Source organism: Urocampus carinirostris, unplaced genomic scaffold (genome assembly GCF_059441175.1).
Source record: "Urocampus carinirostris isolate Australia breed hairy pipefish unplaced genomic scaffold, RoL_Ucar_1.0 HiC_scaffold_40, whole genome shotgun sequence".
Lineage (NCBI taxonomy): Eukaryota > Metazoa > Chordata > Actinopteri > Syngnathiformes > Syngnathidae > Urocampus > Urocampus carinirostris.
In genome coordinates this window covers 190,911-218,519 of record NW_028283147.1, presented here as the reverse complement: position 1 = coordinate 218,519, position 27,609 = coordinate 190,911, and the positions used below count along the sequence as shown (strand labels likewise).

Below are 27,609 nucleotides of genomic sequence, written 5' to 3'. Positions count from 1 at the left end.
TAGAATCATAAATCTTGCTTTCCTGGGTTGGAAAGCCTTTATTTGATTGCATAAACGCAACACAATGCTGTGTGCCGTTAAATGTTAGGAGAGGAAGAAATTATTTTTGTTGCACTTTAAGACCTACGGTCTGCTCCACAGTTCGGCTGCCACAGAGATCTTTAAGTTGGGGGTCAGAGCTGGCCCGCTGGCTCCGGTCTTGGTTTCTGGACTTGCCGGAAAGGTTCTTCTTCATATTGCCTGGCAGAAAAGCGGCCAGCCACAGACATTAACAAAAAAAAAAAAAAAACACAAGACAAAATAGACATTAAGAACCACATAATAAGCACATAGATAGCCCCACTCCTATATGATACTTTATTAATAATTTAAAAGTTTTTTGATTGCACAAGGTGCACTTTAGTACAACACATTAGAAATGCAGCTTCCTCAGGACTTGAAGTGCTTTAGACTCACTTTTAGTGAGGAAGTTGGGGCTGCTGTCATAGCCCCCAAAGGTCTCTGCCCTCCTGGGTAGGATTCCAGAGCTGTTCCCTTCAATTTTCTGTGATGACAGAAAGGCATACCTCGCACCAGATTGGAGCAAATTTTGGAGATCTTCCACTGGTTTGACACAGGGAGAACGTTTTGCTTCACATCTTGCCACAACATGAATTTCACGTTGGGGAATGCGTTTAAGAGTTTACTTAGAGCAGTGCTTTACCATCAGTGATGGTTCCTTTAAGCAACGACTCCCCCAGCTTGAGATCTGAGCCGTCGCCTCTTAAAAGAAGCTTGGAACAGGTAGCTGTGTCCTCCACACCTGGCACAGATTCTGCCATCTTGGCAAAAAGTTGCAGTTTCTCGGAAAGTGCTTGGACAATCACCGCATCCTGCTGGCTCAAACATTCTAGGATAAAAATAGAAATCAATTAACTCGGATTCCTGTACACCTTTTTTTGTTGGGGGGGATTTTGCAAGGTTTATTGTTCTATATTCTTTATCAATTATCGGTCAAATCATAATACACTACAAAGCCAAGAGGCTGAAACACTTGCTCTCAGCCAAGAGGCAGAGTCAAGCTCCCAGCCACAGAGCCACGCAGCAATCAGTGCGAATGCAATTCTAGAGTCATAGCTGGCATCATGAATGGAAAATGATACCCGTAATTAACGTATGATGCAGACTTGTAAAGTCCAGGACCCGTTGAAAGTAATCCAAGGAAACGAAATGTATATTTCCAAAGTTAAGGGTGGGAAAAATATATACCCACTATTGTCCGCTGCGACAAGAGACAGATCTACCGGTAACTCAGCTTTACCCCAAATCCCATTAGCCCGCGTGTGCTCCGCCCTTTCTTTTTGATTCGTCCGTAGAACACATAACAGAATAAATCTCAAAAATAAATACATTACAAAAATATACAGTTGCAAATACATATTATACATGGTTACACATATTTACGAAGAAAGACGGTATACCGAGAGAGTTTTCAAAGCTTTAATAATAATAATAATAATATAACTTTCATCCCAAACCGTGCCTTTGAAAGGTACCAACACTGGTAGTAGGATCACGCTCGCAATGTATCAAACGTGCCTGTTAAAAAAAAAAACATCCCATAATTGTGAAATTCACGGAAGATCGTCCTCAACTTCCTCCTCATAACTATCGCCATCAAGGGCGTCTTCCTCATTATCGGAACGTACCTTAACTTTACAGACAATGTATGCTTAAACTTAGAAGTTGCAGTCTTTCTTGGCGCCCATATTCTACTGGTCTTAATCTTACCTTTTATATTCTAGCGCCGCAGGTGGCCGTTAGAAAAATTCCATAAATTGGCCGCTTCACTGGATAAGCCGCAGGGCTGAACATTTGGGAAAAAAGTAACTTTGGAAATATACATTTTGTTTCCTTGGATTACTTTCAACAGGACCCGGACTTTACAAGTCTGCATCATACGTTAATTACGGGTATCATTTTCCATTCATGATGCCGACTGTGGTTCTAGGATTGTGTACTATTGACTTTTGAATTGTGTCGGTAGGAGGTTAGGAGGCTAGGACCTTGACTCAGCCTCTTGGCTGGGAGCAAGTGTCTCGGCCTATTGGCTTTGTAGTGTATCATGATTTGACCAATAACGGATAATGGATAATTGCTAAAGAATATAGAACAATAAACCTCTACAAAATCACAATCGTGGAACTAACAGCCTGGTCTGGGTTAAACTTGTGATCGTGTCACAAGTTTTAATGGGTGCGGCTTATAATCAGGTGCGCTCTATAGTCCGGATTTTACAGTACATATAGATTATATATATATATACATATAGATTATATATATATATATATATATTTATATATATGCAGTGAAGAATAGGTATTTGAATACACTGCTATTTTGCTATTTTTCCCACTTGGAAATCACGGAGGGATCTGAAATTTTTATCGTAGGTGCATGTCCACTGTGAGAGGGATAAATTAAAAAGAAACATCCAGAAATTACAATGCATTATTTTCACAGGAGGGATGGTGTTCTTTGGATTATACTCTTCATTCTTCTTTCTCCAAACACGCTAAGTGGAATTATGACCAAAAAGTTCTATTTTAGTCTCATCCGACCACAAACCTTTCTCCTATGACTCCTCTGTATCATCCAAATGGTCATTTGCAAACTTAAGACGGGCCTTGACATGTGCTGTTTAAGCAGGGGAACCTTTCAAGCCATGCATGATTTCAAATCATGACGTCTTAGTTTATTACCTACAGCAACCTTGGAAACAGTGGTCCCAGCTCTTGTGGACACTGACCAACTCCTGTCGTGTAGTTCCGGGCTGATTCCTCACCTTTCTTAGAATCATTGAGACCCCACGATGTGATATCTTGCATGGGGCTCCACTCCGATTGAGATTGACCATCATGTTTAGCTTCAACAGAGGACCTTGTTTGCCCAAGTTGCATGGCAATTTCCCCGTGGTCCTTTTCCAGCCTTGTGGAGGTGTACAATTTTGTCTCTGCTGTCTTTGGGCAGCTCTTTGGGTTTCACCATGTTACAAGTTAGTTTTACTGATTGTATGGGGTGGATAGGGTTCTTTATGCAGCTATAAACCTAAAACAGGTGCATCTAATTCAGGATGATACATGGAGTGCAGAAGGACTTCTAATGGGCAAACTAACAGGTATTTTAGGGTCAGAAGATGATACACAGGTGTTCAAATACTTATTTGCAGCTGTATCACACAAATACATTGTTAAAAAATGTGAGTGCTGGATTTTTCTTTTTTTCTCTCACAGTGGACATGCACCTACGATGCAAATGTCAGACCCGTCCATGATTTCTAAGTGGGGGAAATAGCAAAATAGCAGGGTGTTCAAATACTGTTTTCTTCACTGTATATACATGATTCCTTTAAAAAGAGTTGTAATTTCTCTTACTCCCACAAGGTGGTAGCAAAACATTTTTTTCTTTTTAAGAAGGCTCTTGGGTGGACGCCTTTTTACTCTTTGGATGTTTTTTGGCTCAACTCCAAAGCATTTTTTTTCAGTTACTTGGATGTCTGTACCTTGAAAATCCTTCAACCTTGATGCCCGATATTCCTCCTCCTCACTGAAGAGCCTCTCTTCATTACGAGGGCAGCTAAGAACAGGACCAAAGTCCGTAATTATCACCATTGGACTACACTTTCACAGCTACATTGGACTAAATGGCTACCTCTCGACAGCTTGCCGTATTTGTGTCATCCAAGTGTTTCTTTCTTCCTTGGAGGCCGTGTGGATCTCGTACATCTCTGGCTCATTGGAGGATGCGCAGATCAGAAACATAGCTCTCTCTGCGTGGGCCACCTCCCGAACAATCAACTTCTGAAGAGAGATGACGGATGGCTTGTTGTCCTAGATGGAATAAAAATCACAAGAAAATGAATCAGGTTATGCTCAAATTAAATTATGTATAAATAAAAGTATTAATTGACTCACCACGGCCGCAAAAACATATCGCTGATCTTTCTCTTGTAGCAGCAGCAACACATCAGAAAGGAGAACTGCAAGAATATCTTTGAGGGGTAAAATAACAGAATGAGTTGAAGAAAAAAAAGTTTCTTCATGGTGTTCCCATCTAACCTTTGAGTCTGCCAGATGCAGCTTTCCAATTGATTGTACCCTCGAGCAGAAGACGTCGTCGACCTTGCGCCAAATCTCCCCTATGAAACACTCGGCCGTCTTTGATTTTGCCAAGCACCTTCGGCTCCATCTTGCTGTGTATTTCTCGAAGGCGACACGTTTTCTCATGAAGGTTGACCAATGAGTCGACTTGAACGATTGTGTCTTTAATCAAGCCTAGTGCACGGGTAAGCTCCATGTGCTCTTCAGTGCCCTCTGGAAAAAAATAAAACAAATAAAACAAACTTTATGTTGAGAATTAGTCATCAACCCAGCCCCAAAAATGATGGGATTCTCACTGCCCAGTCTAAGGGACATTGCCAGATGCACTATTTTCAGATGTACTAACAATTTAGGACAGTCTAGAAGAAATACCTCATAAATATTGCTTATACATCCTAGTATCCTTTACTTTTTAATCTTATTTTCGTTTTTTTTTTAACATCTAATCTTGCTGAGAACAATCTACTGTACATCCTGACCAATGGGAAAAAAAAGACAATTCTATTCTTGTATGAAGAAAATTAATATGACCAGACCTTCAGTGCTGTGCAGGATGCGCTCCACAAGTGCTGGGTATTTGGTGATGCGCTGAGTTACAAGCAGAATACACTCAGGAACTCCTAACCTTCGCACAATGGACAGGTTGCCGATTTTCTGAGACAACAAAAGACAATAACCAAACACAAGGTTAATATTTGGGGATGGGGATTTTTTTAAGGTCCAGAAATGACCTTAAGTGCATTTTCAGTTTTGATGAAATAAAAATGAAATAAAACTGAAACAACACAAGTTTTAGCAATATTAGATTTTCTCAAAGGTTTGTGGGTTTTTTTCCACGCTTTTTTCTTTAGCAGCTTGCTGAACTTTTGCTGCTACTTACATCCTAACATTACGGAGCTGACTCACTAAAGTTTAGTAGCTTCTTTCATAAACACATATTTGTGTTTGTTATTCAATACATTTATGCCTGAAGTAAAATGTCTGGTTTTAAGCGATGTACGGCGAAAGTTTTTGACTATTATTATTTTGCTTTGGAAAATATGAGACAGTGACTCATTTGTTGCATTAGACAGCACCAACTACCGCTAGGGCTGTGTATTGATGAGGTTTTAGCGATTCTGATTCCTTAACGATCCCTGCTTATCGATCCAATTCCTTATCGATTCTCACTGCGGAAAAATAAGCACTATGTGACTACAGATATAGTACAAAGGGTTTTATTAATATAAAAATGATTTAAAGATGGGCTGGTATAGGCAGTAGGACAGGAACATTAAGTTCTGAATAAACAATATTAATCACAATTCAGTAAGAGTTCAACTTAAAGTAATGCAATACCTGAGATCAATTATAAGTCATGTATCCAGTAAGAATATCAGAACATCATGAATGAGAACAAACAATTCTGCGAAAGGAAATTAGAAAATTAACCATTCTTTTTTCTTTAAATTAGCTGGTCAGCTTTGTCAGCAAGGGGGCTAGATCTTTCTGGCGTAATGTGTCTTCAGCTGTGGAAAACACCCTCTGACTTGGGGTAGAGGACGCCTGGACACAGATAGGTCGCAGCCAGACCCGACAGCAGCGGCATAGTGTCTCTCTTTTCCCACCACCACTGTGCGGCGTCATTCTTGGTGGGGATGCAGGCCAGGCTTCTGTAGAGCTGGACTTTTTGTTCCACCTTCTCGGCCATGGGCACAGTGGGGACGGTTCCTTGCAGGGACAGAAGCTCAGAGTCCTATTCTTCAAACAGTTCCTCCAAGGCAGTCTTTTTAGAAAACAAACCTCATGTCACGACTAAACTTGGCTAACGTAGCTAGCTAACGTTTGGCTAACGTAGCTAACAGTTAGCAGGCTAGCTACGTTATTTATCTGCTGTGGCTACACTGTCCTTGTGTCGTCGGAGCGCCTCAAACACGGTGCATTCTTTCAGTTTGATGTCATGTTGGCCAGCCAGATGTTTAAGCATGTTGGTGGTCTTACCCCCTTTCGCCGAGTTGGCGTTTTTGCATGTATGGCATACTCCTGCATCGTCTATTTGAGTGAAATACAGCCACACCTTAGAACGTTGACTGCCGGCGACATCTCTGTAGCTGATGATTGGTCGAGCAGCGACAACAAATAGCACGTAGATCGACGTCACCTGATCCTGCATTGGGGTGTGTTTGTTTGCTATGTTCGCACCGCAGCCCTGGCGGGATTGATAGTGCAAGCAAAATTGAATTTTACTACTGATTCCAAGGAATCGTTTGACAGCGGAACAGATTCCAAATTAGAACCGGTTACCGATGCAAGCCCTCATCGTCATCATCATCAGTCATCATTAATCTCTCCCTACATCAGTTTTATTGTCACTATTCACTTTTCTGTCTATTAAAAGCTAAAATACATAAAAAATTATGTACTTACCTTCTGTGTTGTTTCATGACAATTGAATACGTGAAACAGTAAGAATCAGCTTCTAGAACTGGAGTCTCCAATGATGTGCCTCCGGGCACCAGGGTGGCGGCCCCTTAGGATAGCTGAGGTGTCTGACGAACTGTTTTGGAAATTTCTCTCTATTGCTGGGTCATTATGATTTTCTAGTCAACGATTTTTTTTTTAGTAGTTGACAGAGTATATTTAACCCTACTTCCAATAATTAATCTGCTTATAACATAGTTGCAACATAATAACAACAAGATAAGTTGTGATATTAGAAATGCATATAAAACTAAAAAAAGACCCATGATCCATTAATATGCCTGTCAGATATTTATTATCTTATATTGATTATATAAATATTATTATATTTATTAGTGAGTCAGAGCATTTACTATTTTTTGGTTTTGGCTCCTAATTTTCATTTTAGTGCATTCCTGATTATTTGATATAAAACCCGGAAATTATTTAGTTGTCTCACCCGTATGATGCTGTGGAATCTTTTGTTCGTCTGCATCTGTTCTTTATAGTAACTGACAGCCTCCGTGTGGTGACTGCAAAAATCGCCGTAGCTGTCCTTCATCTTCTCACCTGCGTCACCTGAAAACTGGAAGGTTTTATGGAGCAAATTAGAAACAAAAAAAAACCAACAAAAAACAAAAAATAGAAACGTGTTTGTCTTTTCATGTCCTTTCTTTACTTGTGCAATCAATATGTCAGCTATGCTTTCCACTGTGTAGTTTCCCTTTGCAGGTGAAACAATGCTCTCTCGCCGGCGTTCTTTAAGGCAGGACAAAAAATGTGTGTGCATCTCCAGGATGTTTTCCAAGCGCGGGAAAAGACATTCCAGTCGGCTCAAGTCCATCTGAAGGTTTTCCCTCAACTCTTTGGTGTAAACACGAAGCATTATCTTCAGTGTTCGCACGTGGTGCATTTCCGTCTGCATCAGCTCTGTCAAAGAAATTGACATATGACAATCATTTTTTTCTAAATATTAGCTGTGCCAATAACACATTCTGTGTTGTTTACTAGGGCTGCACGATTTTAAGAAAAAACCTAATTGCGATTTTTTTTCAGACCAGTTTTGCAATTTCGATGCAATTTTCGATTTTAAAAGAAAGGTGCATTATCTGTGCTATTTTTATTTTTTTTATTTTCATAAGTACTTAAACCCTTGAATGCATGACAATGAGTGGAGTCGGTTATTAGTGGGGAAAAGTATAAAAACACTCATGGCATCATATCATACACGTTTTATGAGAAATAAAGTACCTCCTCCAAGCCCTCGCCATCTCTCATATCTCAGACCCCTCCATCCTCTCCATTAAATTTTATATTGCGGCCTTCCCCCCTATAAAACCTATACAGCTGATATGGTTATCAGCATGTAACCTCCCAGGCAATGACTTAGCACAGGGGTCGGGAACCTTTTTGACTCAAAGAGCCATAAAAGCAAAATATATAAATTTTATTTTCGGAAAAAGCCACACCATATATTATAAGATAAATTTACTAAATTGCTAAACCCGCGCCCCAGAAAAAATGCTTAGTCTTCAGCACATTTATTTTTCATAATTTGATAAAAATAAAATAAATTAAAAAAATAAAATAAAAAGAGAATAATGCCATGTCTGAACAGGATTAATAGCTCATGTTTTGAAAGAGATGGAGAAAATTTGCATGCAATCAAATTTGTCTCTGAGCCACAGTTACTCACAGAAAGAGCCATATATGGCTCGTGAGCCATAGGTTCTCGACCCCTGACTTAGCAGAAGAGCAGGCCCAACTAGGCTTTGCCTTTTCACAGCCAACTACCCCGCTTGAACCACAAACACGGCTCGCCATTCTTTGCAGGAGCTGTAAATCCCCACCATCATCATATACCTGAATCATCTCTCTTACCTCTTCCCGCGTCTTGGTTTAAGATTTCATGTGAATCTTACAGAGAATAAATTTAAGTTTACAGCGCCCTCTTCTGGGGAGCTTTGTTAGGTTTGCAGTCTATAAATCCTTGTAAAGAAACGGGGTGGTATGCAATTACACAATCGCACTACGTCACATGGCAATGTCGATTCGATTCTGGTTAAACATGAAGCTCTATTGTCTGCAGTCAGGCCATTTCACATTGACAAACAAGACAATGATTGAGAAATATTTGTTTTCAACACTGCTTCTCACTCTTCGGTTTTGAGTTAATCCAGAAGCTTGACTGTTATTGTAATGACCTAATAGCAGTATGTTTTGTATTGTTTGAGTCAGTTTTAAACAGAGTGCATTCAAACAGACAGACCATAAATGACATCCTGTCTCTTCACAGCCTCTTTTGAGTGTCTCTTAACAAACTGTGGGTCGACTGCCCAACTCCAGGACTCTGCTTCCAGGTCCTGCGCATCACACTCAAGATCAGCTCGCACTGCAGCATAGTGATCATCTGGGAAAAATGAGAAAAAAAATGAGTCTTCTTGTTGTTACATTTTCATGCAAGCAATAATCTGCCAGTGTTGCGATTATGAATGAGAACATATTAATCCACCTAAGTTTTCCAACTTGAATGGTTGTGTTCAGGACAGAGGTCAGGGAACCTTTTGGACCCAAAGAGCCATAAAAGAAAAAACAAAAAAATGTTTTTAAAAGAGCCACACCATTAATATTTTAAGTCAATATTCAACCAAACCAAGAAACCCACTCTCTAGCTAATTCTTCAGTTCCTTTTAATACACTGTGGGATGTTTGATGATTAAATAAAATCTATAAAATTATAATAATAATGCCACAGCCTGTGTCCCATATCAACATATATATAAACCACTTAAAATGTGTCTCCCTCCCGCAGTTGTGAGGCCTCTTTATAAGGTTTCTTAATTCCCTCATGTTGAGGTTTAGAGTTTTTCCTTGCCCGCATGTTGGTTTTAGATGAGGGGATGGTGTAATTGTGGCCTGTGCAGTCCTGAGACATTTTGTGATTAATGGCCATACAAATAAATGTGACTTGACTAGACAGCCTCTTTAGAGTGTATAGGCTCATTATAATTATTTGTCCTAAATAATGATTTCAAAACAAGGTGCAAGCAAAGTTATTTTTGTAAAAATGTCAGAAAATACAGCAAACAAGGATACCAGTTTATCTAATTTTAGATTAGAAGGCTCTGTGCAAGAAAAAAAGTGTACACGCCCTCTTTATAGGTCCGCCCATTCCTACCACTCATCCAATCAAATTACCCCTGGTGCTTTGTTACGGCTTATAGGTAAGGAGTTGGTTTTCGGTCAAAGTTGGATCTGTAGCTTTTCGTCATAAAGTGTCTCAAAGATGAACATAGATTGTTGTAATGAGCTTCCAAAAAGATAACTTATTTAGTGTTTTACAGCCACATCAGAGTCTGTTAACTGTTGTTAATATTGTGTCCTAAATATGCTAGACCAAACCCTTTACGGTTCAATATTGTCTTGGCATCACATGTGCAGCAGTCGGCTCTACATTTAACAATATATGAATTAGTTGTACACGTTTCATTTTGTCCCTGAGGCCATATATAGTCAATGAAAAAGCCATATATGGCTTGCGAGCCATATGTACTTAACGAGAGAGCCATATATGGATCGCGGGCCATATGTACTTAATGAGAGAGCCATATATGGATCACGAGCCCTATGTATTGAACGAAAGAGCCATAAAAGGTTCGAGAGCCATATTTACTCAACGAAAGAGCCATATAAGGTTCGAGAGCCATATTTACTCAACGAAAGAGCCATATAAGGTTCAAGAGCCATATTTACTCAACGAAAGAGCCATATAAGGTTCGAGAGCCATATATACTCAATGAAAGAGCCATAGGTTCGCGAGCCATATTTACTCAATGAAAGAGCCACATATGGTCCGCGAGTCATATTTACTCAATGAAAGACCCATATATGGTCCGCAAGGCATATTTACTCAATGAAAGAGCCATAGGTTCCCGATTAGACCTTTCATTTTGTGATTACTTGTGCTTGATACGCATTCAAGGTATCGGCTTGTCTATGCAAACACAGAGTGTCCCTTGTCTGGATAATTTTGTGTTGCAAATTCTGGAAAATATAGTCAGTACGGAATGAAACATACAGACTCCAGCTTACTCGCTAAAAGAGCCTCATGTGTATTGGTCGATTTCTTCAGGACATTTCCATTTTATTTTCTGTAACTAAGGTGAAAATCTACCTATAACTAGTGGATGCCAACAGTTTTATCTATCAATATATATAGGCTGTTTTTGGCTACCCACGTATAACCACATCTTGTGACCACAGGGGACACAGGGGCTCACTTTAGGGGCAAGCAAGCGCAGTACTTTGTTGAACTTGGTGAGAGTCACATGAATTAAATGCTCCTTTATATAATGTCAAAAGATAAATGCGTAAAAAAAACGTCTATTTGTCTCGTGACCTCGCCCTTGTCATCGGAATATTCGCAAACGGCATGTTTATGAGGTTATTCGTTTATCTCTAGTCATAAAACCAATTCATTTGGATTGCTCCAGAAATCCAATATTCTGCTTCCAATAGGATTATTGCCTGAATGTAAGCATTTAAAAGATGAGTCGTTACTCCAAACAGTCAGCAAATAGGCAAATCTAATCCCTTTTTCATAAAATGTGCCATAAAACGTATTTATTTTTCAAAAAAAAAAAAAAAAAGGTGAATGTTTTTCAGTCACACAATAAACGAAATAAAGTCAACAAACCTTCAACTATGATGGACTCAGTCATGGAGGGAACGAGGGAAACTGTCATCATTGTAGCGCTTTAATCGAAAAGTGTCAGTTTCATCCATCCCCCCGGGAGAGATCTGCGTACATAAAAAGAAGGTTTACAGTCTAAAAAAAGACCCCAATTAATATTCTGATGACAATAATAATAATCCAAGTACGGGACCCTGAGGTGTGGTGGCGCAGGCTGTGGCTGAGGTATGATGCGGGCAGTCCGGGAAATGTTTGTGTTACAGTGGCCTGGGTACTTGTTCCTCGAGGAAACACAGTAATACCAGGAGCTGCAGGAAAAGTTGTGTGGCCATTGAGGCTCTGTGATGAAGTTGTGCCCGACTGTTCCTGCTCTCGATGCCGGCTTTTATTGCTAGAGGCCAAATACACATAATACAAATGTTAGTAACGAAAGGTTTAGGAGATCATCAGGAAAGAAGTCAAAGACAACAAAGTTGTACCCACTGCTCATCAATGTTTGTTAAGACTTTGGGGATTTATTGCTGTGCATGCGTTAAATAATCTGTAGGGACTTCCTTAATTGTTTACTGTAGAACATTTAATATAAGGCTGCGTCAAATTGACCTGAGCCATCTCTCAGTTATGCATAATATCAGATGCAAACGACCCGGACATTGGACTATCAAGCCTCACCCTACCTTAATCTTACAGTTTTTTCTTCTCCCTCTTATTCAACCATGTGAGAAGTGGTGATAAATGAAAATAAATTGACTTATACTTGGGCAGCACGGCGGGGCAGTGGTTAGCGAGTGTGCGGCACAGTTCTGAGGTCATGGGTTCAAATCCAGCTACCAATCTTCCTGTGCAGAGTTTGCATGTTCTCCCCGTGCTTGCCTGGGTTTCCTCCGGGCACTCCGGTTTCCTCCCACATTCCAAAAACATGCATGTCAGGTTAATTGGCTGGTCCAAATTGTCCCTAGGTGTGAATGCGCGAGCAAATTGTCTGTCCCTGTGTGCCCTGCAACTGGCTGGCAACCAGTTCAGGGTGTTCCCTGCCCACTGCCCGAAGATGGCTGGGATGGGCTCCAGCACCCCCGCGACCCTACTGAGGATAAGCGGTGCAGATAATGGATGGATGGATGGATGAATTATACTCCCGGGCCACGCGACGGAGCGAGTTCGGCGGACACGGCGTCACCCTAATAAGGATAAGCGGTGTAGATAATGAGATGAGATGAGGTTTTTTTTGTTCTTTTTGAAGGGTCGTCGCTACTTCGCAGATTTTCAATTTTTGCGGGTGGTTTCGGTCCCCATTAACCGGGTCTAAAAAAAAATAATAATTAAAAAAAAAAATTTAATTTTTTTTTTTGGAAGGTGCGCCGCTACTTCGCGGATTTTCAGTTATCGCGGGTGGTTTTAGTCCCCATTAACCGCGTTAAACGAGGTCTTACTGTACCTGGGATCTACTGTAGGGAAAAAAAATAATAACATTGTTCGTGAGCTGAAAAATAACGAAACAACGTAAATTTGGTACTTAGCTACACATTCTGAGTGTAGGTCAAACAAATCCACTCATTACTATAAAACCTTCGACTTCAGCTAGGTCATACCTCTGGATTCTTTGCAAATCAACTGAAATACTGAAAGCCTTTTATGATTTGAATTTTGCCGATGATGGATTAGAGCCAACGGTATAAATTTTCATGATATGGTAAAACGGTATATTTAAGTCTTCACATGTTGGACATTTTTCTTTATTGTAATTGTAGTACAGAAAAAAAGAAAAATAGATATTACAATATTATAATTTTCTGAGACAGTCCTGCATTTGTCCCAGGTTTTATGGACTGTATTGAAGCTAGAGAGTAAAAAAAAGGATGAGGGGGGGAAAAAACTGAGAAAATGGACAATATATATCGATATATCCTGATTTAAACCATGTGATAATTTCTGAAATAACTGTTGAAATTCTTGATAGAAGATGCGTCCAAAGTTATTTCGGGAATGGGTGTCCTATAAGCAAGCCCGTGGCTTCCACCAGTCTTCCATTGTTTCTTTTCAGGTGATTTAATATAGTGATGTTATCATGCGACAAGCCTTAAAAGCGAATGTGAATGTGAAATAAAAAAAAAAAAACGTATGAAGCGTTTCTGGCCAATCTTAATGAAAAGTCAACACAAGACGGCTTCTGAATAAGTCTCAGCAGCAGTCATTACCTGAACTTTTATAAATTGCTCTTGTAATACTCAACCAGCATGCGTTGAATTTATAGATTATTCATTTAGTTTAGCTGAAAAAAACAAAACTAATATTAACATCAGTGTCTTTGGATCACAGACACCGGAGAAGTTTTAGTCCTTCTGAGTAGATTCAACAGCAACATGGAACACCCAGATTGAGAAAGTTAATATTGTTATTCCAGGAAGGTAGAGAAAATACTCGAGTCTCCAGTTAACTATAGCAACATTATCTTGAACAGAATCCCCACAACAGATAAACAATTTAAAAAGAAAAACAAAGATAAAGAGACCGTGGGAATTTAGAGGTAAGCTGTGCCACACAAAAAAACATTGAGACATAAATTTCAGCGTCACCCATGACAAGCCCAAAACGTAAACTAATTCACTTCAGGAAGATGAAGAGGACAGTACACAAATTACTACGACGGGAATTCCAGTTGCTCCAAGATTAGCAAAGCATAAGTGAGGACAGGCTGTTTTTTTCTTTTTGCTGATATCACAGCTCTTATCAGCACACAGACCACTAGTTTTTGCATACTTAGATGACCCACGCAGGAAGCTCAACTGGCTAAATAAAAAAATTGAAACAATAAATCTGTCACTTTTAAATATAAAAAGACCCATGTAGATGTGTTGGCTCATTTACTACGAAAAATTGCTTAAAGCCAACCAAAAAGTTAAATTGTATATTTGATTAACATGAAGGAAAAATTTGCTACAAAAGTAAAGTTTTTCAAGAAATGGCAACAAGAGGAAAAAAAGTTGACCATTGTCATCTTTACCTACTTAGGTGGGCTCAACAGCTCTCGACATAAGGAATCCCTTTTTATGAGCGAAACTTCACTGTGATGACATTTGAAAGATTTTTCTTTCTTTCATTTTCCTTTAATAAGGTAAATGAAACGTTCCAGGTCTGAAGGAAAAGCCGCAACAAAAACGGCATGCAAGTCCTAACTTATTAGCGTTTTTTTTCCAATTTAAAAGTAACGCACATAAATGTTTAGCATGTGCCAAAGTCCAAGTGAGACAGTAGACCGTGGGATATGGCGTCCCCGCCTTACACCTTTAAAGTCGCCAATACTGGACTGTCTCAGAAAATTAGAATATTGTGATAAAGTTCTTTATTTTCTGTAATACAATTAAAAAAACAAAAATGTCATACATTCTGGATTCATTACACATCAACTGAACTATTTCAAGCCTTTTATTATTTGAATATTGCTGATTTTGGCTTACAGCTGAAAAAAACTCAAAAATCCTATCTCAAAATATTAGAATACTTCCTCAGACCAAGTAAAAAAAATAATTTTATAACAGCAAAACTAAATCAAACATTTGAAAATGTCCATTGATGCACTCAGTACTTGGTTGGGAATCCTTTTGCACGGATTACTGCATCAATCCGGCGTGGCATGGAGGCAATCAGCCTGTGGCATTGCTGAGGTGTTATTGATGCCCAGGATGCTTCGATAGCGGCCTTCAGCTCATTTGCATTTGTAGGTCTGGTGTCTTTCATCTTCTTCTTAACTATACCCCACAAATTCTCGATGGGGTTCAGGTCAGGGGAATTAGCAGGCCAATCAAGGACAGTGATGCCATGGTCAGTGCACCAGTTACTGGTGGTTTTGGCACTGTGGGCAGGTGCCAGAGCATGCTGGAAAATGAAATACTCATCTCCATAGAGCTTTTCAGCAGATGGAAGCATGTAGTGCTCTAAAATCTCTTGGTACACAGTTGCATTTACTCTGGACTTGATGAAACAGTGGACCAACACCAGCAGCTGAAATGGCTCCCCAAACCATTGCTGACTGTGGAAACTTCACACTGGATTTCAAGCAACTTGGGTTTTGCTCTTCTCCAGCCTTTCTCCAGACTCTGGCGCCTTGACTTCCAAATGAAATGCAAAACTTGCTTTCGTCTGAAAAGAGGACTTTGGACCACTCTGCAACTGTCCAGTGCTTCTTCTCCATAGCCCAAGTCAGACGCTTCTTCCGTTGTCTTGAGTTCAGAAGTGGCTTGACCATGGGAATACGGCTATTGTAGCCCATTTCCCAGACACGTCTGTGAACTGTGGCTTTTGATACCTGGACTCCAGCTTCAGCCCACTGTCTTTGAAGCGCCCTCAAATTCTGGAAGCGGCTCTTCTTCACAATTTTGTTAAGGCTGCGGTCATCTCTCTTGATTGTGCAGCGTTTCCGGCCACATTTTTCCCTTCCAACAGACTTTTTGTGGATATGCTTTGAAACTGCACTCTGTGAACAGCCTGCTCTTTGAGAAATTTCTTTTTGTGTCTTACCCTCCTGATGGAGGGTATCAATGATGGTCCTCTGGACAGCAGTCAGATCAGCAGTGATTTAGTTTACTGAACCAAGCTGAGTGTTTTTAAGGCTCAGGAAACCCTCGCAAGGTGTTTCGAGTTAATTAGATGATTCAGGTGATTAGTTGAATAGCCTACTTGTATACTTTTTCATGATATTCTAATATTTTGAGATAGGATTTTTGAGTTTTCTTAAGCTGTAAGCCAAATTCAGCAATATTAAAATAATAAAAGGCTTGAAATAGTTCAGTTGATGTGTAATGAATCCAGAATGTATGACATTTTTGTTTTTTTAATTGCATTACAGAAAATAAAGAACTTTATCACAATATTCTAATTTTCTGAGACAGTCCAGTATATGTTTTTCGGCCCCTTGTTACAGCATTTTCACAACTATGCGATATGTGTTGCATTAGGGCTACACAATAAACCGAAATCTAATCGTTATCACCGTAATGTAGTGCGATAAGCTAACTGCAAAACACAGTGGTTTTTTTCAGTGATTCATAGTTACAGTTTATATTCTAGTGATGGAGTGTTTGGCCAACAAGAATTGTCACATTTCATGGTTTTAACAGCGCCAGGCAATGAGAAGCAGGTTTTAATGGAGGTCACCATAAAGCAGGGGTCGGGAATCTTTTTGACTCAAAGAGCCATAAAAGCAAAAAATATTAATTTTATTTTGGGAAAGAGCCACACCATATATTATGAGACAAATTTACTAAATTGCTAAACCCGCGCCCCAGACAAAAGCTTAGTCTTCAGCACATTTATTTTTCATGATTTGATAAAAATTATGAAAAGAGAATAATGCCAGAGCCCCTGTCCCAAAATCAACAAACATACCACTTTAAACTTGTCTCTTTCTTGCAATTACTCAAGATCGGTTAAACTCCTTTTGACCCTTTTTTTCATACATATTGGTTTCAAAACCAGATGCAAGCAGTTATTGTGTAAAAACGTCACAACATTCTGCAAATAGGGAGCCTGATGAGCCCACTTTTGGCGCAGACGGCGTAGGGCGAGAGATAGGAGGGAGTGCTTGCACTTTTTGCATAGCTCCACCCATCCCTCCCACTCACCCAATCAAATGACTAAGTTCTCTTCCGGTGTTTTGGCGTATTTACAGTTCTGTGGATTCATCATAAGCTATCTGAACACTGAACACAGATTGTATAGTGAACTTTTATATAAAGGATTCTTTAGCGTTGTACAGCCAAAACGAGGTTTTTTCCCCCCCTTTTTTTGTGTGACACCTTGACTGTAAATTGTAGTGAAAAACGTGCCCTATATATACTGCGAAGTAATACCATATTATTTAGCTTTGGTTTGGCTTTGCGTGAACCTGAACAGGATAGACAACTCAACTTTTGAACAAGATGGAGAAATTTTGCATGCAATCAAATTTGTCTCTGAGCCACAGATACTCATAGAAAGAGCCATATATGGCTCGCAAGCCATAGGTTCCCGACCCCTGCCATAAAGTGAGGCAAAGTTTGCAAGACATGTTTGCACGACTTGCTGGTGTAAGCTGCCAGTCAGTCAAACAGCCCTTGCATAAATGGCCACCAAAACAAAAACCACAGCTCGTAGCTTTAGAGGCTCGTTACATTGAAAATAAATTCATTTAATTAAATTGGACGCTGAGGAAAGACAGAAAAGCGCAAAGAAAAGCTGATAACCAGTAGGTGCTGCCTGGGTTTGTATTGCGTCCGGGAATTGGCGACCGTGGCTAGTCACCAACAGACGACTTGGAGCTACTACTCGTGGAAACCCACTACCTTTGTGACTCTGGTATTTTAATTATCACAAAGACCTTGCAGAAGTCACTGTTACCAGTTACTAGCGTGTAGGTAGCTAACCATCCGCTCACTAAATCTCTTTCTTACACTGAAAGGAGAAGCCCTCCAATTTTGTTGTCCTTTTGTATACTGACAATAAAGACAATTTATTTAATTGCAATTCTGTTTTTATTTGTGGATCAATAGTTGTTATTTTATTACAGTCGTATACTCTCAGTCTCTAAGGACGTCATCTTGAGGTAAGTTTGCATGTCGCTATGTTTAAGTTCTCCCTAAAAACAAAATGAGCACAGAAATGCACTTTTCTTTTGAAATTGAAAATCCCATCAAAATTGCAATACAGGTCTGAAAAAAAAAATCGCAAGTAGGTTTTTGTCCAAAATCGTGCAGCTCTAAACAAGTCGCCGATACAATACCTCTATTATATTGTATTTATTTACGATTGGTTCAAAGGCTTGCAGTGATGTTAAAGGAACAAAAACCTGATAACTCGAGGAACGAGTACCCAGGCCACTCTAACACTAAACTTTACCGGACTGCCTGCATCACACCTCAACCATAGCCTACACCGCCACAGAAGCTAAGGGTCCCGTGCTTGGAATATTTTTATTGTGATCAGAATATTAACAGATAAGAAAAGTGAGGAATCAGACCGGAACTACACGACAGGAGTTGGTCAATGACATGAAGGGAGCTGGGCCCTCCGTTTCCAAGGTTACTGTAGATCAGGGGTCTCCAACGTGGTGCCCGCGGGCACCAGGGTGCCCCATTAGGACAGCTGAGATGCCCGCAGACCTGTTCTGAAAATAGCTCACCAATGATGGTCATTGTGACTTTCTAGTAAATTGATTTTTTTAGTGTATGAACGAGTCTATTTAACCCTACTTCGAATAAATAACCTGTAAATAACATAGTAATAACATATTGATAACAGAAAAAATATAAAAACAACATAGTAATAAAATGATAAGTTGTTATTTAAGAAATTTATATCAAACTGGGTGCCCTTTGTGCTAATTAGTGATGAAAAGTAGCTCTCAGCTTTAAAGGTGTTGGAGAACACTGCTGTAGATAATACACTAAGATGTCATGATTTGAAATCATGGATGGCATGAAAAGTTCCCCTCCTTAAACCAGCACATCTCAAGGCTCCTGGTACCTTAAGTCATGTGAGAACGTTTTGCGGTCAGATGAGACCAAAATAGAACTTTTCGGTAATGATTCAACTAAGTGTGTTTGGGGGGAGAAGAATGAATAGTACAATCCGAAGAATACCACCCCTACTGCGATGCATGGAGGTGGTAGCATCATGCTTCGGGGGTGTTTTACTGCACATGGGACAGGACGAGTGCACGGCAATAAAGAGAGAATGACTGGGGCCGTCTATCGTGAGATGTTGGGGGACAACCTCCTTCCCTCAGTCAGAGCATTGAACATGGGTCGTGGCTGGGTCTTCCAACACGACAACGACCCGAAGCACACAGCCAGGAAAACTAAGGAGTAAGAAGCATAGCAAGGTTTTAGGATGGCTAAGCCAGTCTCCAGGCCTGAACCCAATCGAAAATCTTTGGAGGGAACTCAAACGCCGTGTTTCTCAGCGACAGCCCAGAAACCTGACTGATCTCAAGAAGATCATTCCTGCAAAGTATGCAAACCTGGTGAAAGACTACAGGAAAACGTTTGACATTCATTTTACTGACTGTTGAAATACTTATTTGTAGCTATATAACACAAATAAAGCCGAGTCCCCCCACAGAACCAAGTTAAAAATTACAAATACATCTCTCTGAGTTAAAAACTTTATGCTAACTCATAATGCTAACAACTCAGCGCTACCGGTTCTCTACCAACATCTGCCAGATCAATCACAACTCTTACAATTGCCACGGGAATTGTTTAGTTACTATATCTATCTTCTGACAAAAAAGTTTGTCGGGTAACTCCTCCCAGAGCTTTTGGACTAGCCCAACGATTCATATACCCAAAATTCCGGCCCGGGACTCTTGAGCGACAATATGGATAAGCGATACGGCGGGGCCCCGGAGACCAAAAAGAGTCCCCATCCGGACTAATGTATTTTGAGAATCTCCCATCCGGAATACATTGGCCCATTCAATTCAATGGGTAGCCTTGGAAACGAGGGCTTTGCCAGAGGTAGTAATCAGGGACTGTCCAGGGTGGCTTGAGGGGGCCCGACCTACATTACCTTTAACCATGGGTAAATGATGAATTCCAAAGTATTCGCGCAAGCAAGCTGTAACACTGTCGGCAAAGGGTTGGTCTGGCACAGCCAGCCCAAGTATTAGCGCAAACTAGCTGTAAACACTGTCGGCAATGCTAACTTATTCATAGTAAAAAATTTTGGTAATGGCTATATTTTAACAACTTAATATTTACAAATTATGCTAATGGACTCATGTTAATGAGTTATGCTAACGGGTACATGCTAAAAAGTGATGCTAACGGCTAAATGCTAACTTCTTCATGCTAAAAATTTTTGGTAATGGCAATATTTTGAAGACTTCATATTTACAAAGTATGCTAACGGATACATGTTGATGAGTTATGATAATGGGTACATGCTAAAAGGTGATGCTAACGGCTAAATGCTAACATATTCATGCTAAAATTTTTTGGCAATGGCTATATTCTAACGACTTCATATTTACAAATTATGCTAATGGACTCATGTTGATGAGTTATGCTAATTGGTACATGCTAAAAAGTGATGCTAACGGCTAAATGCTAACGTCTTCATGCAAAAAAGTTTTGGTAATGGAAATATTGTAACGACTTCATATTTACAAATTATGCTAGTGGACTCATGTTGATGAGTTATGCTAACGGATACATGCTAAAAAGTGATGCTAAGGGCTAATTGCTAACTTTTTCATGCTGAAAAATTATTCTAATGCTAACATGCTAACGACTCAGCAAATTGAATGGGCTAAATGCAGTCCGGATGGGCCAATTCAAATAGAATGGCTCATTCCTTTCGAACATGTACATTTTAAATTTTGTAATGTGTAATAACAGTGATATTACTATGTTTTTACCAAGAATGTGATTTTTAGACCTCCACAAGGCATATCCTTGTTGCTAACGGTTGTGGGCCGATCTCAAATGAACTTGCCAGTACCGGGGGTGTGTGGGGGGGCGAAGAAATTACAAATACATTTCCTGAGTTAAAAACTTTACTCATAATGCTAACAACCAGGGTTATATATACATCCCGGGATCATCTTCCAGATCAATCACAATTACAATTGTCTAGTTTCTTTTAGTGTTTCTGAATGCCTATATGTTGCACTTTTGAATCACCTTGCCATTGTTTCATGTTTGTGATCTGAGTTTTTTCTACAGAATGAAATGTCTGAGTGAGGGCTTTCCTGAAACTGGTGATTTCCTACAATTTGCTAGGGGTTGTATATTGGAAGTATGTTGCTCCTAATGTCATTTCACTGTTGTTATGATGCACCTGTAACTTTAGCCCAGTCTACAAGCACTACCATATAAATATTTGCCTAGCCATGATAATATTCTTTTTTCCCCTTACAGTATTTTATTGCATGTTATCCTGGAGTACCACTTCCAATCTCATTATAAACACTGTATACTACAAGTTTTAATCAATGATGACAAGTGCAATTTTAGTCCAACCTAAATACAAATTGATTGACTACGGTTAAACTGCCAACAAATATAATCAAATATATTTCTAAATTGTTAGTTATAGAGAAATATGTGAAGTAATTCATTACAAGCTGATTTAGTATCAATATAAAGGAAAACGGCAACAAACACCTATTGATCTTCAAGCTGATAAAGTTGCCAAGAACACTAATGACACAAAAATGACTAAGGAATACTTTGACAAAAGCAACTCCAACAGTAACTTTGTTGACACGAGTCCAGATTAAATATAAAAAAATATGTTTGCTGCAAAAATTGAATTGCTTTTGAGATAGCTAGTTTGCTTGCAATAAAATACTAAACAAGAATAGAGTACTAGTGTTATTGGTTACTGGGAGCAGTAACTGTCAAGATTTGGGTATTGGTAGGAATGTCATGAATATGACATATTCATCGAATTGTGAATATTTCCCATATTTGCGAATAGTTTTCAAATTCCCGATTAGTCTTTTTTTCTCTCCACCTTTTGTTACCACCCTTGAATGAAATGAATACTGTAGACATTAACGTGCAGCGACGCACACATGGAAGTAGACAACACTGGTTCTCTGTGTGTGGTTTTCACTACCCGGTCTGTTTTTAACATCACTTCAGTATTTTGGACACATTTTTTATTTACACCGAACAACAGCACTAATCCCTGAAATACCGAAGAAGTGGTCTGTTGTTTTAATAAAAGGAACAGAAAGTTGAGTTAATAATGATTTCTTGACTATTAATTAAATTTCTCTTCTTTATTAAGGTGTCCAATGATATCTATTAGTATCATGGTTGGTTGGTTCCCTCAACCCTAAGGTCGTAGTAAGGACACCATTAACTGCGGTGTGTCTTTGGCAAGCACAGCCTGGTAGAGCCCACGCAGAAGGGGAAAAATTGCCAACATATCGGTCACTTTTGACAATTTGCGTGACAATTAATCATATCCAGAAATTCTTAATCATAACAGTAAGTATCGGTATCATAAGTATCGGTCTGTCAAATGTTTGTGTCAAACATGCTCACCGCAAACCTGTCATCTTGGCAAAGAGCGGGACAGCCTAACAACAGTAGCTGAAAGACGAGCACTGAAAAAGCTGAGGTCAATCATGGACAATCCATCGCATCCACTACACAGCATTATCTCCAGACAGAAGAGCAGTTTCAGCGACAGACTGCTGCCACTGTCTTGTACTACGGACAGACTGAAGAGATCTTTTCTTCCTCATGCCATGAGGCTCTTTAACTCCACCCGGCAGAGTAAAGGCCCACATTAAACCACACCACCTACATTGGATATTACCGAATCTTACTGCAATATGTATTCTGTGTAGCACTATTTAGTTACTCTATATAACACGCTACAGTGGGCATTTGCACGTCACACTGGGTATTTGTATATTGTATTCTTTTGGCTTTATTATTGTACTGTTCTCAGCTCAGGGATGCTGCTGGAAATGTGAATTTCCCTTCGGGGATGAATAATGTATCTATCTATCTATCTATCTATCTATCTTATACGTTTCAAATTGTGTACACTGTAAAGCCATTTTTGTACGGATTTTATTAACTCTTGCCTTGCCCATTTGAGCTCTAATTTGGATCATCTCGGTGACTGGTAACAATGGTAAATGATCTGCATTTATATAGCGCTTTTCACGGAGGAACCTGCAGACGACAACATCATTATAGATTGCTCAAACTGTTCGTGATATTCTGCGTGTTAGAAAGATTTATAATCACTTAATAAGGGAAGCAATTGGATGAGGTTGACTGGTGTGTCAGATTTTTCCCCCATTTTAAAAGTAAACACTGATTATGTAAACAAATGAGAAAGTAATGTTCTTTAATTTAGATTCATGTAAAATATAAGGTGTGTATTTATGAATACAATTTGATTGTGTAAGTTTGAATTACCAACAAATATCATCAATTATGATTAGCATATTGATATTTCTATAGACAGACATGCACTAAGGAATTGCAAGGAGCTTTAGTATAAAAATAAAAGCAAGCTAACAAAGCTGCCGAGAACGCAAACACTAAAAGTTGAAACAAAAACGACAACAAGGGAGATTTGTCGAAAGTATCCTCACTCGTGAGGTTATTAAGAGTAATCAGACAATTTAATTTTTAATGTAATAACTTTGCTTTATAATTTAATTTACTCTCTGGAACGCGAAATAGCTGGCAACAAGTTGCTATCGCTAGCTAGCATTGCCGACAAGAAAACGACGAACAGTGTTTTTTTTATTTTTTTCAACTTGAACAGTCACCTTAGTACGAACACAACGCGGACTTAAAAGTTAAAATAAAATAAATAAAACAAAGTTCCAACTGAATGGGAAGCGGTCATCAAAGCCTATTGAAAGAAAAACAAGAGGAAGGATCCACCTGATCCTTTTTACGGCGGCCGCTTCTTACCGTTACGAACACGGAGACTCCGGTACGGTTCTGTCGGTTTCCTCCGAAACGACACCAGAGGCGTGTTCAGGAGAGTAATCAGACATGTAGTCGCTTGTTAATCGCTTGCCGCGCACTGCTGAACGGTTGTAATCGCTCACTGTGATTGCCTTACTGATCCAAAATGGCCGACGACAGTACAATGGATTTCGTTCTACAGCTTGCTTTGAGCGAGTTGGCTGATATGAGCGACAGTTCGCATATTGACACAGTTAAGGTTATCCTAAACGCAGTGGAAGGGTCATACCTGTCTTGCATTGTTCACAAACATTACCAGGCAATGTAAGACGATAAATTATATCGCCAACAGCACTCGTCAGGGTGAGATCCTCCATGTTCAGCACTGTCGACGCCATGTTGGAAATCAAAGTAAGCGGTCTTTCTCCCGTGATTACTCGGGCACGCGAGCGCTCAATAATCATTGGCCGTTCAGAAGCTAGCGATAGCTAGCGATAGCAATCGCTCACTCTCCTGAACACGCCTCAGTTGGTAGATTGAATACCCGTATTTTTGGACCAATTTGTGTTTTGGTGGTATGTTGTTGCGCTTCGGAGGTTCTGCCCCCTTCGGCACAGACAACTGGGCAAAAACGATTAAATTCCACAGGCAGGTTCAGGACCCGAACCGCAAGTCCGCTCCAGTTAAAGGGACATTACGCTACCTTTTTTTTTCCCTCCGCCAAAACCTCTCAGAAATGAAATAAACGAACGAACAATGAGACAAACAAATAAAAAAAATCAACTGGAAACAATTTTTTGAAAACTAAATTTAATTGTTGTAGATTTATCGTATTTTAATAAGTTACAATTTATTTTTCAGTTGATTTCTAAGGAAAGCCAAAAGTGCCACAAAGTAAATATAATAATGTTTAAAGAATTTAAGTATCCCTAAAAAAACAATAACAAAAATACAAAACAAAACAAAAAAACATTTCATTTTTATGTTTCTTTTTAAAAGGTGAAAAAAATGATATAATTTAAACTTATTGTTTCAAATGTTCATTTGTCCTTTTGGAAGGCCAAGAGGGAAAAAATAAAATGACGTTTAATTAGATATCAATTTTACTAAAACAAGCAACTATGTAATGCTCTCACACTTCCTTGCTTCAAGTAAAACAAAGTTTGAAAAGAATGCATGTAAAAAATGAAACATGTTTTGGGATATATCATGTCAAAAGTTTACTTGTATGTTATGGAATCTAGAGAGGGACAAAATTATAAAAATGATATGATTTGGGCTAACTTGTGTTCTACCGAAGCCCAAGAATGCCAAAATAAAATGACATTTAAATAAATGTTACTAAAACCTGGCAATCATGTAATGCTTTGGGGCGGCAGTAGCTCAGGAGGTACAGCGCTCGTGTTGGGATCAAGGGATCCCAGTTCGAATCCCGGCTTGTCCGTGTTACATGTCGAAGTGTCCTTGGGTAAGACACTGAACCCCTAACATCCCCAATAAGCAGGTTAGTGTCTTACATGGCTGCAATACAAGGCCGCTATTGGGAAATGTGAAGCACACTGTAAAGCGCTTTGGGAAGTCATTGACTTGAAAAGCGCTATATAAATGCAGATTATTTCAGATCATTTCATTTGCTTTCATCCCAAGTTTCAATTTTTTAAAAGTTTTAAATAAAATATTGAAAAAAGATTTATCTCAGTATTTATCATGTCAAAAGTTTACTTGTATGTTATGGAAGCCCGAGAGGGATAAAATGATTATAATATATATATATATATATATATATATATATATATATATATATATATATATATATATATATATATATATATAATTATTTTATCCCCAATGAACAATATATATGCTGTTTTGCGAAAAGTTTGAGCACCCAGATTTGTGTCATTCGCAATCGAAACATCTCAATGAGCCCGCTAGTCATTAATCAACAGATGGTTCCCTCTGAGACCCCGTTTTTCTCTTGTGATTGGTTACTGCGCATTTTTTGGAGATTCCGTGTTGTAGACTTTAAATTTGTTGAGCATAAAAAGTTGAAATTGTTTTGTATTTTATCTTTGATGTAGATTTATAAATATAGTAATTCTATTTTCTTATGTTTTTCAGTGTTAATGTGTTTATACAAAAATTTAAAAACATCTCTCTTTTTCCTTTTGTTATCGTATTTTTTTTTCATTTACCCCCCTTTTTTAAGTCATTCCGTGCATATGTATTGTTAGATTTTGAATATTAAAAATGTATCGTTCACCAAATTGTTCAAATTAGTTATCTGACTCCATTAACCAAACAAAACCAAATAAGCGAAAAAGACAACGGCCAGGGGGGCACTTCAGCTGTTTGGAGGTACTTTGGAAATGGTTGAGTCCCATAAAAAGAAAAAAACAAGCGACAGTTTCAATTGCAAACTTCGGCAAAGCGACAAATTTTAGGGCAGAAGATTTCAAACTCTTTGACATACAAAAACTTATTTTAGAAGTTCAGAAATTGTTACTTTTCTTGGTAACTAGAGTTACTAAGTCAGTTACTCTTTCGAAGAAGTAGTGAGTAACTATAATTACTTTTTTCAAGTAACGTGCCCAACACTGGTGGTGACCCATGTGTCAGAAATGGTCAGATGTCAGACTGGCTGCCCTGTATTTTGATCAAGAGACATTTTTTTATAGTGAAAGGGTGCCTCAAAATTGGTGATCGGATCTCATCAGTGACCGTGTGCATCTGTGACGACACGCAAGGGCATTACAGACGCTGCCCGACTTATGAACAAGTTAGTTCCCGGATGATGGTTCATAAATTGAATACGCTCGCAACACAGTAAACGGGTCTGTTAAAAAAACATACCGTACTTGTAAAAATCACGGTAAACCGTCCTCATCTTCCTCCTTAGAACTGAAGCCATCAAAGTCGTCTTCCTCAGTGTCGGAAGGAAACTTTGTCATATAGACGTCATCCCACGCTCCCGCAGCCGGTGTTATGCCAAGAAATGCCGAGAATTGCATCCCCTGTCGCGGGAGCGCACACACGTCACTCCCGCTACTACAACCACTTTTACGTACCTTGTTTTATCTCACTTTTATATCTGTTGATGATTTCAGCAAAATAAGCTTCATGGGAGAGGGCATAACAGTTTAAATACGAGCGATTTGAGTCGAAAAAGCCAAAATAAACACGTTACATGCTCAAAAGTGGTATATATACGGTGTGCATTACTGTTCGATTACATTCACAATAAATACAAGACAGAATGGTTTAAGTTGTATTACATTCCCAACAAATGCAAGACGAAGTGGTCTTGGATATATTTTCGCCATTACATTCCCGAAAAGTGATATAAAAGTGAGATAAAACGAGGTAAAAGTGGTTGTAGTAGCGGGAGTGACGTGTGCGCGCTCCAGCGACAGGGGATGCAATTCTCTGCATTTCTCGGCATTACACCGGCTTTTCGGAACCCGTTGGTGACGGTGGATTTTTTGATGCTGCCCCACGCTGTCAGGATCCACTGGCAGACTTGTGAAAAAGTTGCCTTTCGCATGCGGCCAGTTTTAGTGAAGTTGCAGTCTTCCTTGGCGCATATATTCCACCGGTCTAAATCTTACCTTTTGTACTCGAGCGCCGCTGGCGGCCATTAGAAAAATTACATAAATTGGCCGAATCACTGAATAAGCCGCAGGGTTGAAAGTTTGGGGGAAAAGTAGCGGCTTATAGTCCGGAATTTACGGTAGTTCCAAAATATGTGGAATTGTAGTTTCAGGTCGGGTTACATACAGTACAGAAGAATGTCACCTGCGTACAAGGAAAACTTTTTGCAAGTATGTTCTGTGTTATAGCCATGTATGGCAGGGTCTTCTCTAATTGTTTGTGAGAGGGGCTCCAGAGCTAAAGCAAACAACAAAGGGCT

General features: G+C 39.3%; 1 protein-coding gene across 2 annotated transcripts; it reads right to left on the bottom strand.

Moving 5' to 3' along the window:
• Positions 1-23,900, bottom strand: LOC148345622 (rho guanine nucleotide exchange factor 18-like). Of its 2 annotated transcripts, XM_088325884.1 has the most exons (14): positions 23,703-23,900; positions 11,465-11,662; positions 11,275-11,378; positions 8,848-8,988; positions 7,258-7,508; positions 7,039-7,164; positions 4,676-4,793; positions 4,098-4,352; positions 3,954-4,030; positions 3,691-3,869; positions 3,542-3,615; positions 704-889; positions 457-603; positions 1-240 (listed from the first exon to the last, which is right to left on the bottom strand). In XM_088325884.1, exons 3-14 carry the CDS (start codon positions 11,324-11,326, stop codon positions 101-103), a joined length of 1,746 nt encoding a protein of 581 aa, XP_088182010.1. In that variant the 5' UTR covers positions 11,327-11,378; positions 11,465-11,662; positions 23,703-23,900; the 3' UTR covers positions 1-100. The 2 variants fall into 2 exon arrangements, with proteins under 2 accessions (XP_088182010.1, XP_088182011.1); XM_088325885.1 differs by lacking the exons at positions 11,275-11,378; positions 11,465-11,662; positions 23,703-23,900 and adding an exon at positions 9,091-9,139.
• Between the last annotated feature and the right edge of the window lie 3,709 nt (positions 23,901-27,609).

What these genes read in the sequence shown, in the direction of transcription:
- LOC148345622 (XM_088325884.1), bottom strand. Translation starts at nt 11,326, where the DNA reads ATGATGACAGTTTCCCTCGTTCCCTCCATGACTGAGTCCATCATAGTT. An exon ending in CTGACATATTGATTGCACAA is followed by an intron (nt 7,165 to 7,257) that starts GTAAAGAAAGGA and finishes AAAACCTTCCAG; the next exon opens with TTTTCAGGTGACGCAGGTGA. An exon ending in ATACGGCAAGCTGTCGAGAG is followed by an intron (nt 3,616 to 3,690) that starts GTAGCCATTTAG and finishes TCCTGTTCTTAG; the next exon opens with CTGCCCTCGTAATGAAGAGA.